Source organism: Chiloscyllium plagiosum, chromosome 13 (genome assembly GCF_004010195.1).
Source record: "Chiloscyllium plagiosum isolate BGI_BamShark_2017 chromosome 13, ASM401019v2, whole genome shotgun sequence".
In the NCBI taxonomy this organism is placed as follows: domain Eukaryota; kingdom Metazoa; phylum Chordata; class Chondrichthyes; order Orectolobiformes; family Hemiscylliidae; genus Chiloscyllium; species Chiloscyllium plagiosum.
The window spans coordinates 6,946,199-6,962,198 of record NC_057722.1 but is presented as its reverse complement, the minus strand read 5'-3'; the positions used below and the strand labels follow the sequence as shown (position 1 = coordinate 6,962,198).

The 16,000-nt window shown below is 42.6% G+C and overlaps 2 protein-coding genes across 6 annotated transcripts in view; one reads left to right on the top strand and one right to left on the bottom strand.

The window, feature by feature from the left end:
* LOC122555728 (zinc finger protein DZIP1L-like) overlaps positions 1-16,000 on the bottom strand; it is a 148,178-nt gene that overhangs the window by 19,252 nt on the left and 112,926 nt on the right. The window lies entirely within an intron of this gene.
* The window catches only part of LOC122555729 (claudin-18-like), a 23,672-nt gene continuing 17,601 nt past the window's right edge, over positions 9,930-16,000 (top strand). The window contains exon 1 of the mRNA XM_043701786.1: positions 9,930-10,149. Coding sequence (XP_043557721.1) covers positions 9,930-10,149 — 220 coding nt within the window. The remainder of the gene's footprint in view (positions 10,150-16,000) is intronic.

The window sequence follows — 16,000 nt, the reverse complement described above, 5'->3', positions numbered from 1 at the left end:
TCAGACCTCACTAAAAGTTTACAAGGGATTCCAATTTTTCTTTTCCAACAGTCTAACATCAGGGCTCCCCAAAAGCTATTCAATCACGGTATCCATGATCTGAAGGTGCCAGTGTTGGACTGGGGGCGGACAAGGTCAGGAGTCAAATAAAACCAGGCTATAGTCCAAAAGGGTTTATTTGAAATCGCAAGCTTTCGAAGTCGGCACTTTGAGTCAGCAGTTTGTGGTGTCAATGTTAGCCATGGTGTGGAGGTGCACTTCATCTGATGCAAGGGAAACACTCCAAAAGCTTGTGATTTCAAATAAATCTGTTGGACTATATCGTGGTGCCGTCTGACCTCTGACCTATTCAATTATGAATTGCCTCAACGCCTCACTGTTCTTTTCTGGAATTATGCTTCCCCCGAATCTGGAAGCTATAGTTCAGTACCTACCAGAAAAGATTTACAAGGATGTTGCCAGGGTTGGAGGATTTGAGCTATAGGGAGAGGGTGAACAGGCTGGGGCTGTTTTCCCTGGGCCATTGGAGGCTGAGGGGTGTGCTTATGGAGGTTTACAAAATTATGAGGGGCATGGATAGGATAAATAGGCAAAGATTTTTCCCTGGGGTCGGGGATTCCAGAACTAGAGGGCATAGGTTCAGGGTGAGAGGGAAAAGATATAAAAGAGATCTAAAGGGCAACTTTTTCACGCAGCGGGTGGTACGTGTTTGGAATGAGCTGCCAGAGGAAGTGGTGGAGGCTGGTACAACTGCGACATTTAAAAGGCATTTGGATGGGTATATGAATAGGAAGGGTTTGGAGGGATATGGACCAGGTGCTGGCAAAAGGGACTGAATTAATGTAGGATATCTGGTCAGCATGGATGAGTTGGACCGAAGGGTCTGTTTCCATGCTATACATCTCTATGACTCTACTCACTGGCACAACTCCAGCTTTACACAATTAGCTAACTTTCTCAAATTAATACAGTATCTAGGTTTCTTTGAGCTCTCATCCTCCTCAGCTGCATCAAGCAAACACCACTTGTGTTTTCTTTTTAATTCCATTCTCTCTTACATAGCATTCTTATTTTCTCACATGCAAATAAGGGCAAAACCCTACACCCCCACATCTCCTCCATGGTTCCCAAGAGTTCTGAGCCCTAATTGCACATTACAATCCAACTGCTCCTAGGACTTCATCCCAACTACATGGAACCACAGTCCTTCTGTTGCCTTCTCAACAACAACAGAACTCATCACGCTTATACCCTGTTTCTGGCTCTCTCTCATCCACTGTCTTAGTAACTCTTTAACCTTGAACCTTTGAACTGGTCTGCAATGACTTGGAACTGTTTTGAATGACCTATTGGAAACTCCCCAACCAGCCCTGACTTTGTTCCAGGCTGTATTGAATTTAACAACAAAAAGAACTCTGTTCCCTGAATATTACAATTTTCACAAATTTCTGGCTTATACAGTACAAATTTATACAAAACATTGTAGAATCCAATATATAGAGTCATCGGAGATACACAGCATGGAAATGGGCACTTTGGTCCAACTTGTCCATGTCAACCAAATATCCCAACCTAATCTAGTCCCATTTCCCAGCATTTAGTCCATATCCCTCTAAACCTTTCCTATTCCCCTTTAAACTCCTTATTCCTATACCCATCCAGAAGCCTTTTAAATGCTGTATTTGTACCAGCCTCCACCACTTCCTCTGACAGCTCGTTCCATACACACACATCCTCTGCATGAAAAGATGCCCCTTAGATCCCTTTTAAATCTTCCCCCTCTCACCCTGAACCTATACCCTCTAGTTTTGGACTCCCCCACCCTGAGGAAAAGACCTTGGTTATTTACCCTATCCATGTCGCCTTAGTAGGAACGGCTGGTCAGACCTCATTCATGTTAAAATTCTAAAAGTATATGCTGGTGCAATGTATGGCGAGATAGTGTGGAACTGTTTTATGATGCAGAATGTATTACAAGAGAAAAAAAAAATAGTACTGGTTTTCCTCATGACCTCAGGATGTGCTTTATCACTGCAAAGGCAATAAATCTGATTTAAGGTATAGCACAGTAAAAGCAAGGAACATGGCAGTGAATATGTACAATGTGATAACAGTCGCATGCCTTGTTCAATATGTTGATTGAGGGACAAATATTGAGCATCAGTGGGAAGTACTCAGCCTTTTGTCTCATCATGTTCCCTTTTACATTCATTGCAAGTACAGATGGGGTCTTAGATAAATGTCTCAGGTGAAAGAAAGCACCTCCAAACGTGCAGCACTCCCTCAGTACTGCAAAGGACTGTTAGTCTGGATCATGGGCCTGATTCTCTTGAGTGATGCTTTGACCCTACAGCTTTAGATTCTCAGGTGAACCCACTAGCCATGGCTGACATATGACATGCAATTGGAAGGGACAGTGATGCATCAGACTGAACAAGGTTAAGAAAGTTGCTGCTCAGTGGATTGGTCTTCCTAGAGGGAAGGAACAAATAAAGGCCTTGTTTGAAAAGGTCATTGTGAAAAATACTGGCAAGTGTGTGGCTAATATTGGTAGAGGCAGTACAGAAGATCAGATTGACCTGCTGATTGAAGCAGGAGACAGATAATTCCAGGAAGTGAAATGACAGACTTAGGTGTTATACAGTAGAAGACAAATGATTTTGAACAAAGTCCAAGTCCACCCTTATAGTCTGAACTTTATTTCAGTCAACCCCTTCCCAAACTGGGATTAATCACTTATTACTGAAGTAATTTTCGGAACCTGACCAAAAACTATTTAATATGGACTATACTCTCCAACCATTAGCAACAAATTCTTAACATGTAGAGCTCACGTTAGTGCAGATGAAAATTTAAAGTTTGGCTAACCTGCCAACAGTTTAAGAAAACACTTCATCTACCTGATGAAGGAGCAGCATTCCGAAAGCTAGTACTTCCAAATAAACCTGTTGGACTATACCCTGGTGATGTGTGATTTTTAACTTTGTCAACCCCAGTCCATCACTGGCATCTCCACTTCACCTCTTACTGCACTGCTCTTTTCATGTACCCCATTGTTAAAAGGGTTTTCTGTTGTTTACTTCAGAACTATTAAGTTGCTACTTATTTACTTATCTCTGAATTCATCATCTGGAAATTCCCCTCTCCTTGCCAATCATGTTAGCAAATTTGCCAGTGGTCTGAGTCCTGTCCCTATCCACGTTTCCATTATTTTGTCCACATGTTTTTGTCTTTATTTTGTGTTATCGTTTTCTGTCAAAATATGGTTACAAAAATCTTCAAAATGCAAAATAACAATGCTCCTTTCTTTATGCCATACCTTTAAATCCATGGCCACTATCTCATTAAAATTTCTTACTAAAGGTAGACTTTGATGATGTCCTTCAATACTTCTTACAAATCTTACATCTATCACATCTCTTCTATGAGTATATCATACTCCCCATCTCTCAATCATCCTTTACTAAAGCCTTTAATCTTGTACAGGACAAAAGGCATGCTGCCCATAGTGTTCAGGGATGTGTAGGTGAGCTGCATTAGTCCGGGGTAAATGTAGGGTTATAGGGCAGGGGAATGGGCCGGCATGGGTTATTCTTCGGAGGGTCAGTGTGGACTTGTTGGGCCAAAGGGCCTGTTTCCACACTGTAGGGATTCTATGATTCTATGATTATCGATGTAATTTTAATAAAACTGACTTTTTATATTCTAAATTCTAAGCTCTAAAATCAGCAATACTTAATTTATTTCGTGGAGAGGTTATGGTCTATTAAAGAAATATGGTAGCGTCTCAGTTGTGTAAATTGCAGATACAATAGCTTTATAATCTTCCATGTCCTATTTCATGTAAGGTTTCATCATCAATGGCCTACTTAAAAGTCTCATTTCATTGGACACTAACCTATACTAATAAAATGACCAGTCTGTTCAAAGATTGCAATATGTTATCATCTCCAAACTGGTGGAACTCTCACATTCTTTCACTTCATCCCGATCCTCGTTATTCAGAGTCTAGTTAGCATTTTTGCCTGTCTATTCTGCACGCAGTAATTGTGCATCCATTGGCCAATAAGACCATAAGAAATTGGAACAGGAGGAGGCTATATGGCCCTTTGAGCCTGTTTATCCATTCAATAGGATCATAGCGGATCCCACATTCCTGACATCCACTTTCTTATCCTTTCTCCGTAACCCTCCATTCACCAACCAATCAAGAATCTATCTCGGCCTTAAATATACACAAGGCCTCTGCCCACACAGCTCTTTATAAGAGAGATTCTAAAAATCCTCAACCCTCTGAGAGAAGGAAGTCTTCCTCATCTCAGTCTTAAATTGGCGCCCCTTAATTCTGAGACTGTGCCCTCTAGTCCTAGACTCTCCCATGAGGGGAACCATCCTCTCAGCATTTACCCTGCTAACCTCTCAAGAATCCAATTTGTTTTAAGGAGATCGCCTCTCATTCTGCTAAACTCCAGTGAGTTGAGTCCCAACCTACTTAACATTTGCCCACATGACAATCCCTCCGCACCGGGCATACTGCACAATTGGGAAACACTGCCACCAACACAATCAGCACTGAGCTGAAACTCGCTGGGACTAATACAATGCCCTCTATGTAATCCATATCTCCATGCAAATCTTCACTTTCATGTTTTAAATGTTCTATTGGACCATTTGTACAGTTCATTCTTTGAATCAGTGATTGACTAGACCCTGATGAGCATTTCTAGGGTCTTTCTCTTACTGTAGGTCCCAAATTCTCTTAGCTTCTCAAAATTATCAACACTATTCCTGTCCTCATTTCTACTAGCTACAGTTCTCCTTTCAGACTGTCACCGGTGACTTGTACCTAGACAGTGTTGCCAATTAGTTACAATGGTGCCCTCCACTCTGTCATACCATAATTGCCCATATCGCACTATGAATGCTGCTGGGAAAGGAATGGTTTCCTAGGAATTTATTCAGTGCTCCTGACATTTGTCCTAGCGCTGTATGCTTATCTATAAAGTTAACTCCCGTCAAAACTAGCCACCTGTCCCTACTTGATACTTTGACATAGTCCAATAACTCAAACAGTAGCACAGACTGGGGAATTTCCATGATACTATTTCCAGTCTTTCTAGATTTGTCAAATCTGACCATGCCTCATTATCAGTGAACAATCTGAATAGGATGGGCCTGTTTTACCTGGAGCATCAGAGAGGTGACCTCGTAGAGATTTATAAAATCATGTGGGGCATAGATAAGGGGACTGGCCAAGGTCTTTTTTCCCAGGGAAGGGGAGTCCAAAACTAGAGGGCATAGATTTAAGGTGAGAAGGGGTAACATTTTCGCACAGAGGGTGGTGCATACGTGGAATGAACTGCCAGAGGAAGTTGTGGAGGCGGGTATAATTACAACGTTTAAAAGACATCTGGATGGGTACATGAGTAGGAAAGGTTCAGAGCGATATGGGCCAAATGCTGGCAAATGGGACTGTCAGATTGGGATGCCTGATAAGTTGGATCGAAGGGTCTGTTTTTGTGCTGTGTGATTCAACGACTCTATAAATCAACTTCTGGATAAATTTTATTCCAGCAAGTTAACAATTTGACTAAACCTTCATTCATGTTCAAATCACTGGGCTTCAATTCCAAAGAAAACACTTTGTTTCTTTTCTTGCTCCTATGTGGTATCGCAAGTGCTAAGACCTTACCTTATTTCCTCTTTGGTAAAGAAGTGGCCCAGGTACAAATTGTTAGTTCATTTTTCCACTACCAACAGGGCCCAGTTTCAGAAGCCCAGGGATTGATAATCATAAACATCCCATTCTAACTCCACCATCCTCTGCTACCAATGTTATACACCAGAGAATAACTATGTTTGAACAGAGTTTAAGTTTATTTTTTTTTAATGAGAGCTTTATTTCAGTTAACCACACTTTATTAACTTCACCCCCAACTGATTAATTTTTTCAGACTCTTAATTCCAAAGAATTAAATTTCCACTATCTTTCATAATGGGATTTGAACTCAGGTGCCCACAACATTATCTAGGTCACTGGATTAACAATCCTAAAATAGTGCCACTAGACTGTTGCCTCCCCCAGTTCCTGCATGTATTAGTTGTGCCCCAAATGTATACAACCAATTCAAACCCAATTAAGTCTTAATTAATAGATTCATTTCTTGTTCCCTCATTCCATTCAGTCTTGGGCATCCCTTCTGACCTGATTGGATAGTACATTTAGCCCATGTTTTCACCAACTCTGCAAGCCTTATAAAAATCCCAACTGGGATGTAATTCTGGAATTCTCTCCCCTATTCTATTTCTGATCATTTTTACCAGCAAGAAATAAAGGCACAGTTCTCCCACCCTTGCCAGCTCCATTATATTTTTCAAGTGGAGTCCGGGCCCTTCATAAAGTTGACATCGTTCAGAACAAGTACAACTCAGACAGGTGATCTTTTGCATTTCAGACTGAAGAAAATAATTCTTGGGATCTCTATTGCCATAATTTCAAATGATTTGAAGGCCCAGAGCTCTTTTAAAATGAAAATAAAACTTCACTGGCTTTCATTTGTGTAAAAGAAAATAACCTCCTGCCCACTGCTACGACTGATAGGACATTGAGAGCAGCTTAAAAAAAAGGAACCATTCGTGGGATTTGTCATTATAGCTGAAACCATTGTGAATGCTCGCGTGAGTTTTAAATGGCCCAGAACTATTTTGCTCAGCATGAGACTAAGTTCAGTTTGATTGACAGAAGATGTCATTTGAGGGATTTTGTAAAACAGATTTTGTTTTCAACTGATTGACCACGTGAGGGGGATTTGCATTTTTAACAGATTTATGAACAAGTGATCCTTTATAGCATGAACTATGTTTCAGTAAAACATTAATTAGACTATTAGGAGTTAATTTTTCTGTACCTCCATTTCAAGGACATAGCTCCCAAGGACTGAATAGACCAAATACTGAGTGAGAGGGGTCTGCCTATAGAGGACACATGGGGAACATTGTTTAAAAGGGGGAAATGGGAATATGAGGGAGTACAGAGGGTGAGATGGAAATGTGACGGAGCCTCAAGAGATTTTAAGCAAAGAGGGGACATAGAGAGAGTATGAGTGGGCATAAATCGGTTATGAGTAGTCTTGAAGGGGCTATAAGGAATAGGGAGAGATCTGAAGAGAGTTTGAGGGCCTGACATTCATCATTTAAACAGGTCTGAAGTCTCAGTTCGTGAAGATGAGAGTTCTAGCCTGATGAACTAGCCTTTCACCTGCCTCCAGTTTCACTTCATGCCTGATTCCATCCTGCCATGGCTCTCCCCAACAGGACAATGAGACACAGGGGCATCTTTTTTAAGTGAACCAGGTCTGTCAAGCTGGAAGGTTTGACTTTGCCTGGACAAAAAGCCAGCCATGAGAGTACAATCGCAAAGACCACCTCTGGATGGTAGCACAGCATGTTGCTGGGAATTGGCACCGTGGTTCAGTGGTTAGTACTGCTGCCTCACAGCACCAGTGTTCGATTCCAGTCATGCGACTGTCTGTGTGGAGTTTGTACCTTCTCCCGCATCCATGTGGGTTTCCTCCGAGTGCTCCGGTTTCCTCCCACAGTCCAAGATGTGCAGGTGGATTGGCCACACTAAATTGCCCATAAAGTCCAAGGATATGCAGGCTGGATGGGTTAGCCATGGAAAATGTGGGGTTTTGGGGATAGGGTGGGAAGCTCTTTGGAGGGTCAATACAAAATTCATAGGCCAAATTCTCTGATTCCAATGTGTGAACTGGGATGAGAGCAATCTGTAAGATTGACTCATTGCACATGGAGGCTTGTGGAGATAGGGGAGTGGCACATGAAGGGAAGTAAGGTTGCAGGTTTTTATCTTTATTCATTTGTTGGATGTAAGTGTCACTTGCAACGCCCACATTTGTTGCCTATCCCGAACTGTCCCTTGAACTGGGTGGCTTACTGAGCCAGAGGACAGTTAAGAGTCAACCACATTGCGGTGGGTCTAGAGCCATGGCTAAGGATGGCAGATTTCCTTCCCTCTTGGACAGATAGGGGTTTTACACCAATCAATGTTATGGTTATCACCAGGATCAGCTTTCAATTCTAGGTTTATTGCTGCTGCTGGAAGCTCCTGCTTCAGGGCTATGTCATATCTGTCTGTCTTTTTTGATACCCTCACATGCCACCAATCCTTGTTTGCAATGGCTCCGTGGGATTCATCATCCCAGCTAGGCCCAGATCCACCCCTCTTTCTGCTGCTCTCCACCTTGCCCTCAAGAATAGAGATCAATAAATTCTCAGCTTTGATCAAATGACGAAATACTAACATTTTCTACTATGGTAGTCACCTCTTATTATTTACTAAAATAATACTCAATTGGTTATATTGAAGTTTGACCAGCTGTCATGGTGAGATGTGAACCCACGTCCCTGATGCATTATACTAGGCTACTAGATCAGCAGCACATTGCTATTATTACCACTGCACCACCACTGTTGCACTCAGTGAAGGAAGGGTGATAAGAAAGGGAGATAGTCACTCATGGTCATGTACAATGACTTTAACTGAGGTTCAAGTATATTTTAGGAGGAAGATGGTGGCACATTGGGAATATCATTGGACCAACAAACTAGAGGTTTAAGCTCTTACTCTGAAAGAATAAAGGAAAGTAAAGTAACTAGCTAGGCATTGACAACATCAAAGGCAGTCTTGTCTGAGCTATTATTTCTTTTTACCAGCTGTGGATACAATCCACGTTTATCACTTAGAAACAGCTTAGAGTGTTTGATTATGATTACTATTCCAAATCTACAGTACTGCCTGGTACTAGGAGGTACAGGTATGTATGTCCACTGCTGCTAAATATGGTCTGTTATCAGGAAGAGGCCTCCATTCATGGGCCTGAACATGAAAGGCATTGTTTGTCCCCAACTGAACATCATCATATTTACCTCAGTTCAATTCAGAATTACGCACAGCTGTGAATGGTTTTCATTTAAGAAAGGTCAAATGATACAGAAATATCAGCAAAATGTAGGGATAAAAGAAAAGTTGGGGTGGGAGTAGGAGGGGAAAATTTGGTGTAAAAATAGGAAGTGCAACAGACCCTGGAAAGAAACACTGGGCTGAATCTTACGGTTCTAGGCGAAGTGTGAGTTGTGTCAAGTGATTTGGAGAGATTCTCACTGCGAGACCGAACACACCAGATCTTACCAAATGAACCTCATTAACTACCTTCCCCACCCCTACGGTGTCTTATTCTATCCCTATCTTACCATGCACCATTCCTGGAATAACTCACCACTCAGAGGATATCCAGCATCCCTTACACTCGTGACTCTCTCTGAGGGAAAAAGTTTGCCTCGTCCTTAAATGGACAACATCATATTTTCAACTGGATCATTGGTTGGAAATAAATGTTAGTGCCATTAACAGAACAACAGATAACACAGTCATCTGTCTGAGGGGTGAGAAGGGATTTTGGTTTAGGGTTTTATTCAAAAGTCAGCTCCTTTAACAGGGTAGCACTCCCTTCCTATTGCTTTGGAACCTAGATTTTTGACTAGGACAGACTTGAAGCACAGACATCTTACTCAGATACCAGGGTCAGTCAAAACCGACGCACAATCTTTCAATAATCTATCACAGTTCCATCTGTCAGAGGCAAAACAAATCGGGTGAGTAAGAGAGGAAAGTTGCTGAATTTTCCCAGTAACAAAAGAAATGTTTCAAGGATCTGAAGATTTGGTCCAAGTTTCACCCTCTATCTAATGAAAACAATTTAAGCAAACAGGTGACTCACTGATTCGACACTGACAGGTTTCACACTTTACGTCTATAGGTAACGTAGGGAACCAGGTCATTCGGTTGACAGTGGACCCACTGTTCAGACGTGTAGCGCTTGCTTGCTGCTGAGAAACTCCCTGTACACAACATGGCTACCACAATGTGCCAGTGTCTGGGCTTTGGCATCTCGGCCCTAGGTTTCGCCGGGACCATCGTTGCCACTGCGTTGAACATGTGGAGCACACAGGACTTGGGCCAGGATCTGGTGACCTCGATTTACAAATACATGGGTCTGTGGAAAACGTGCATGCAGCAGACATCCGGCTACACGGAATGTCGCCCCTTCTACACTGTCCTGGGGCTTCCAGGTAGGCTCAGAGGGTCCAATGCAGTTGGGAGTAGGCGGGCGGTATCAAAAAATAGCGCCTATCCAGGAGACAGATCACATTGCTAAAGCCGACAACACTGCACTAAAAGTTGTGTATCTGCACGCTTTATTATTACTGCTCAAATATTGTTTTTAACTTCTATACAACCTCCCTTGTGATAAAGTGGCAGTGATCGTTCAAGTGTTTCTTGCTAAAATCATTTCATGATAAATGTTTTCCATTATCAACCAGGTCAAGCATTAAAGGTGGAATGATTTGGATAATTTAAGAGAAATTCTATGATGGGAGAATTACGTGCTAGACTTCAATGGACAAACCAATATATTTGCAAGAGTTGAGCTTCAATGGTAATATTACTTTCTTAAAAAGGTAGACTTCCAGGAGAGATTTTGAGGACATTTGATCAGCCACTTTTGGAATACTGGGTCCAATTCTGGTCTCCCTGCTATGGGAAAGATGTTGTTAAACTTGAAAGGTTTCAGAAAAGATTTACAAGGACGTTGCTAGGGTTGGAGGCTTTAAGCAAAAGGGAGAGGCTGAACAGGCTGCAGCTGATTTCCCTGGAGTTTCGATGGCTGAGGAGTGACCTTACAGATGTTTATAAAATCATGAGGGGCACGGATTGAATGAACAGTCAAGACCTTTTCCCCAGAATGGGGGAGTCCAAAACTAGATGGCATAGGTTTACTGTGAGAGGGGAAAGATTAAAAAGGGCCAATTTTTTCATGCAGAGGATGTTGCGTGTATGGAATGAACTGCCAGAGGAAGTTGTGGAGGCCGGTACAAATACAACATTTAAAAGGCATCTGGATTGGTATGTGAATAGGAAGGGTTTAGAGACATATGGGCCAAGTGCTGGCAAATGGGACTGGATTAGGTTGGGGTATCTGGTTAGCATGGGTGAGTTGGACCAAAGGGTCTATTTCCATGCTGTACATCTCTATGACTCTATGAATTGGTTTCGATGGAGATATTATACTCAGGAACTGGGTTTCGATGGAGGGATAATTAGACTGGCGAACTGGGTTTCGAGGAAAGGAATATTATACTAGTGTATTGGGTATCGACAGAGTGATGATTATACAAGTGGACTGGGTTTCGACAGAGGTATTACCAAACTGGTGTTCAGGGTTCCAAAGGAGGACTTTTTTTTTTTAAAGTGGACTGGGTTTCGATCGATGTTGTGGGTTTCGATCATGCTTCAGGGATGGGCTTCCACCAGTATGTACATTTACTCAAAGGGTGGGTTGGTGAACACGAGAGCAGGGATTGATGGCAGTTTCACAAACCAACAGATGGGACTTGATGAGTGAAATGAATTTTCGGAACCCAGACATTTAGCAACTGTTGATGGCTTTTCTGTCACTGAGAATCAGTTAGGATTCAGCAAAGTGCTAAAGGAGCAAGTCTGTCTTTCAAACGAGCTATTAAACTGGATTTCAGTCCATTCCCTTAGGGAGTTCTCTCTGCTTCTGAGCCTACAATTCATCCCTCAGGCAACACTGCTAAAATAAACAGTTTATACGGTTAGTTAACTCAATATTTCTTGTTGGGATCTTGCTGGGCACACATTAGCTGTCAGGTTTCTTTCCATTACAATAGCCTCATATGGAAAGCCTTTCACTGGAAGAAAAAAGGTTTGAAAATCTTGATCACACAAAAGCCATGGGCGGCACAGTGGTTCAGTGGTTAGCACTGCAGCCTCACGGCGCCAGGGACCCAGGTCCAGTTCCAGCCTCGGGCGACTGTCTGTGTGGAGTTTGCATATTCTCCCCATGTCTGCAATGGGTTTCCTCTGGGTGCTCCGGTTTCCTCCCACAGTCCAAAGGTGTGCAGGTTAGGTGAATTGGCCATGCTAAATTGCCCATAGTGTCAGATGCATTAGTCAGGGGTAAATATAGGGTAGGGGAATGGGTCTGAGTGGCTTACCCTTCGGAGGGTTGGTGTGGACCTTTTGGGCCGAAGGGCCTGTTTCTATTCTGTCGGGATTCTAATCACTAAACATATGTTCTTTCTTGATCCGGTTGCTTACAGATGGGAGTTTTTGTTTACAAATTGTTAACAGAACAAGACATGGAGAACTTAGGAACTTGAGTAGGCCATTCAGCCCCTCAAGTCTGCTGTACAATTCAATTCACTCATGCCTAGTCTGTATCTTAACCCATCTACTCACTGCCTCGGTTCCAAGATCTCCTTGCCCAATAAAAATCTATCAATCTCAGATTTTCGATTCATTCTCAATAGCTTTGAGGGGAATGAGAATTGTAGATTTCCACTGACCTTTGTGTGATGTGAAACCTATAGAAGCACTGAAGATTTTAAACTAATGATGTACAAAGATTTGAGAGGGTGGGATATAAAACAGACAAATGACAAAAGAAACAAAAATGTCTCAGATTCCAACAAATCATTACTTTGGCAGGTTGGATGAAATAGCATCTCATAGAAGATATTTCAAATGTTCATCTCAGCCATTTTCTTATCCAAACTGTGACATTTGTGAGAAAATGTACAATGAAACTGTATTCTACAGAGGCAAGACACCCCAATATAATGCACATACTAACCTGCCTAGCCAATACTGCAATGAAATCCAATTACAAACTTCAACTCTTGGCAAACGCTGATATCATGATAAATCCACCACGTCTGTGATATGCCCTGAAAATGAGAAATTCACTGACATGTTGCCTCGAACACTGAGGCACGTCTTGACACAATGTAGTGACAAACCCAACTAATGAGGTAAGGGCAACACACTCCACTCATATTGCGGCACGTCCTGCAATACATGGAAAGGTTTCAATTGAGGAGCAAAAGTACAAGATTAGAGAAGTTGTAGAACAGCGGGCAGGAGACATTGCTTCTCAGGATGTGGGAAATGGTGGAAAGACTGAGGTTATTGTCCATTCAGTTGCACTGAAGGATGTAAGAGTCAACTGCACACCTCAACTAGACCTTTGGTAAGGGTGGCAATTGTCCTTTTATGTATCTGTTGGGTTTTCAATAACAATCCCACAGCTTTTATGCTCAATTCATTTGGTGCCAGCCGAGAAGATTATCAAATTTGTTGATTTCAGTTTTGCAATTTGTCACAGGGCATGAGTTGCTGATCTAATCGATAACCACTACGTACACAGCAAGTTAAGAGTTAGGAGCAGGGAGAGATAGGCAAGTCCACCCTTCAAGCCTGCTCCACCTTTCAATAGATCATACTATATCTAAATGTGGTCTCAACTCATTCTCCTGCTTAGCCTCCACACCCTTTAACTCCTCTGGCATAAAAATATCCAATGGCCCAGCCTCCACTGTTCTCTGGGGAAGAAAGTTCCAAAGACTTGTGAATCGCTTTACTCGGTTCAATGGCAACCACTGCTGCCTCACAACACCAGGGATCCACTCTCCGGTCACTGTCTGTGCGGAGGTTGCACATTTTCCCCATATCTGCGTGGGTTTCCTCCAGGTGCTCCGGTTTCCTCCCAAAGATGTGCAGGTTAGGTGAACTGGCGTGCTAAATTGCCCATAGTGTTGAGGGATATGTAAGCTATGTGCATTAATCTGGGGAAATATAGAGTAATAGGGTAGGGGAATGGGCCTGGGTAGGATACTCTTCAGAGGGCTAGTGTGTACTTGTTGGGCCGAAAGGCCTGTTTGCCACACTTTTGGGATTCTATGAAAGTTCCAAAGACTCATGAATCTCTCAGAAAACAAAAACCTTACTCCTCAGCTCCAGCTTAATGGATTGAGCTTAATTTTTAACATGCATCTCCTGGTTTGGATCTCTCCCACACGGGGAGATATCCTCGCTTTCAAGACCTCTCAAAGCTTGGTAAGTTTTGAAAAGATCACTCTGATCCCTGTCAGCTCTAAAGTATACAGGACCAACCTGTCTAATCAATCATCACAAGACAGAGCCCTCATCCAGGAAATCAATCAAATGAACCTTTTATTTAAATGTACTTATGTACTTTCTTAAATATGGAGACCAAAACTGTACACAGCAGTCCAGGTGCAGTCTCAACAATGCAATGTCTAACGCTTGGCAAAAGACCCCTGTATTATTTAGCCACCATGGCTAAGTAGTTTCATAAAGAGTTGTGAGGGTGTGGAAGTCTCTCCCAGGGTCAGTGGCTGAGATCTAAATATGTTCAAGGTTAAAAGGGATAGGTGCATGAAGGAGAAGTGATTGAATGAATCCAGAAATAGAATGGCCAAATGTGATTAGAATTGATTGTATGTGTGAAGGGTTAGCACAGACAAGCTGACGGACAGCAAAGCTTCAACTTCAACTTCCCTCCAATCCTGCAGTAATCCACACCGGTCCTGGGACTCATTCTGCAAACACCACACAAAACCCACCAATACTGTGATTCTCATTGTCAAGCCTAAAGTATACTGCACCAATCTTCAGGCATCTGATGCATCACAGCAAACCAAACTATACTGGAGCACATTCCTTGACTAAAATGGAAGCAATTTTAAGTTTTAGTAACCCAAGTGTTTATCCAAATATGGAAGAGAATGATGGTTTCCTATCACCAACATTAGCTCAAGTTCTTGAGAGTACATTATACTGCAGGTGACCTTGCCCATTCCATGCAAACTAGACAAAAGAATGTATATTGACACAGCCCTGCGCGCACTTGCCAAAATATTTGCCAAGTTGGAGAGAGGGCAGGGTGGAGACCGGAAGCAAGGGAGTAATGCGCTGAGTTGTCTGGGAACACAAACAAAGAAGTAAATGTCGACGAGGCTGTCCGAGGTGGAGTCAGGAGTGGGGAGGCCAAAAGGAATTGTGGCTAAAGAGGAGACTTCTTGAGGTCGGTGTGGGGAAACAGATAAGGGTTCTTGTACTATTTATGAGACAGAGTAGGGGATGGGGAGGGAAGGGGTTTCCCGGCAGAATATGATTGGAAGATTGAAAGGTGTGAACTGTGTGGGATGGTTGGAGGAAATTACAGAAGTTGAAAGCAGCAAGGCCATTGTGAGATGCGAGTGAAGATCATGGAGATGAAAAACTGTAGGAGAGTTGAGGGATAAGGCTGACAGCCTCCAACATAAAAAAGCAACCAATGGCCCTATGTACTGGAACTTCATTCATCCCTTTGCCATTTTCCTGTGTACCTCAGTTTAGTCAACATGATCAAGCAAACATATGGAGCCCACTGCAAGAATCAGCCTCATCCACTCAAAAAATACTCACTGTGATTCACTGCTGTTAGTGCTTTGCTCTCTATTTTCAAGATCTGGTTGGAGATATTTGTCAGGAACACCCAGGTTCAATATGTCATGTTACAATTCTTGGGAAGCCATTATGTCATTATAGAAACCTTTCAATGTGGAAACAAGCCATTCTGGTCCACAGTAACCCTCCAGGAGCATTCTACCTAAACCCACTCCCCACCCTATCCCTGTAACCCCTGCGTTTCCCATGGCCAACCCACCTAACCTGCATGTCTTTGGACTTTGGGAGGAAACCCATGCAGACACGGGAGAACGTGCAAACTCCACACAGACCCTGAGGTTGGAATCAAACCCAGGTCCCTGGCGCCACCGTGCCATCCTGATCTGTTCGGTTGGAAATATTGGAATTGAGGAATCCACTGACAACCACAAAACCATTGTCGATTGTTGGAAAATAAATTCATCTGACTCACTAATATCCTTTAGGAAAGGAAATCTGCCAGCCTCACCTGGTTGTGACTCCAAACTCACAACAATGTACTGACTCTGAACTGCTCTTTGAAATGGCCACAGCAAGCCATTCAGTTGTATTAATTGCTACCAAATCTCAACAAAAAGATGAAACCAGACAGACCACCTGGCACCG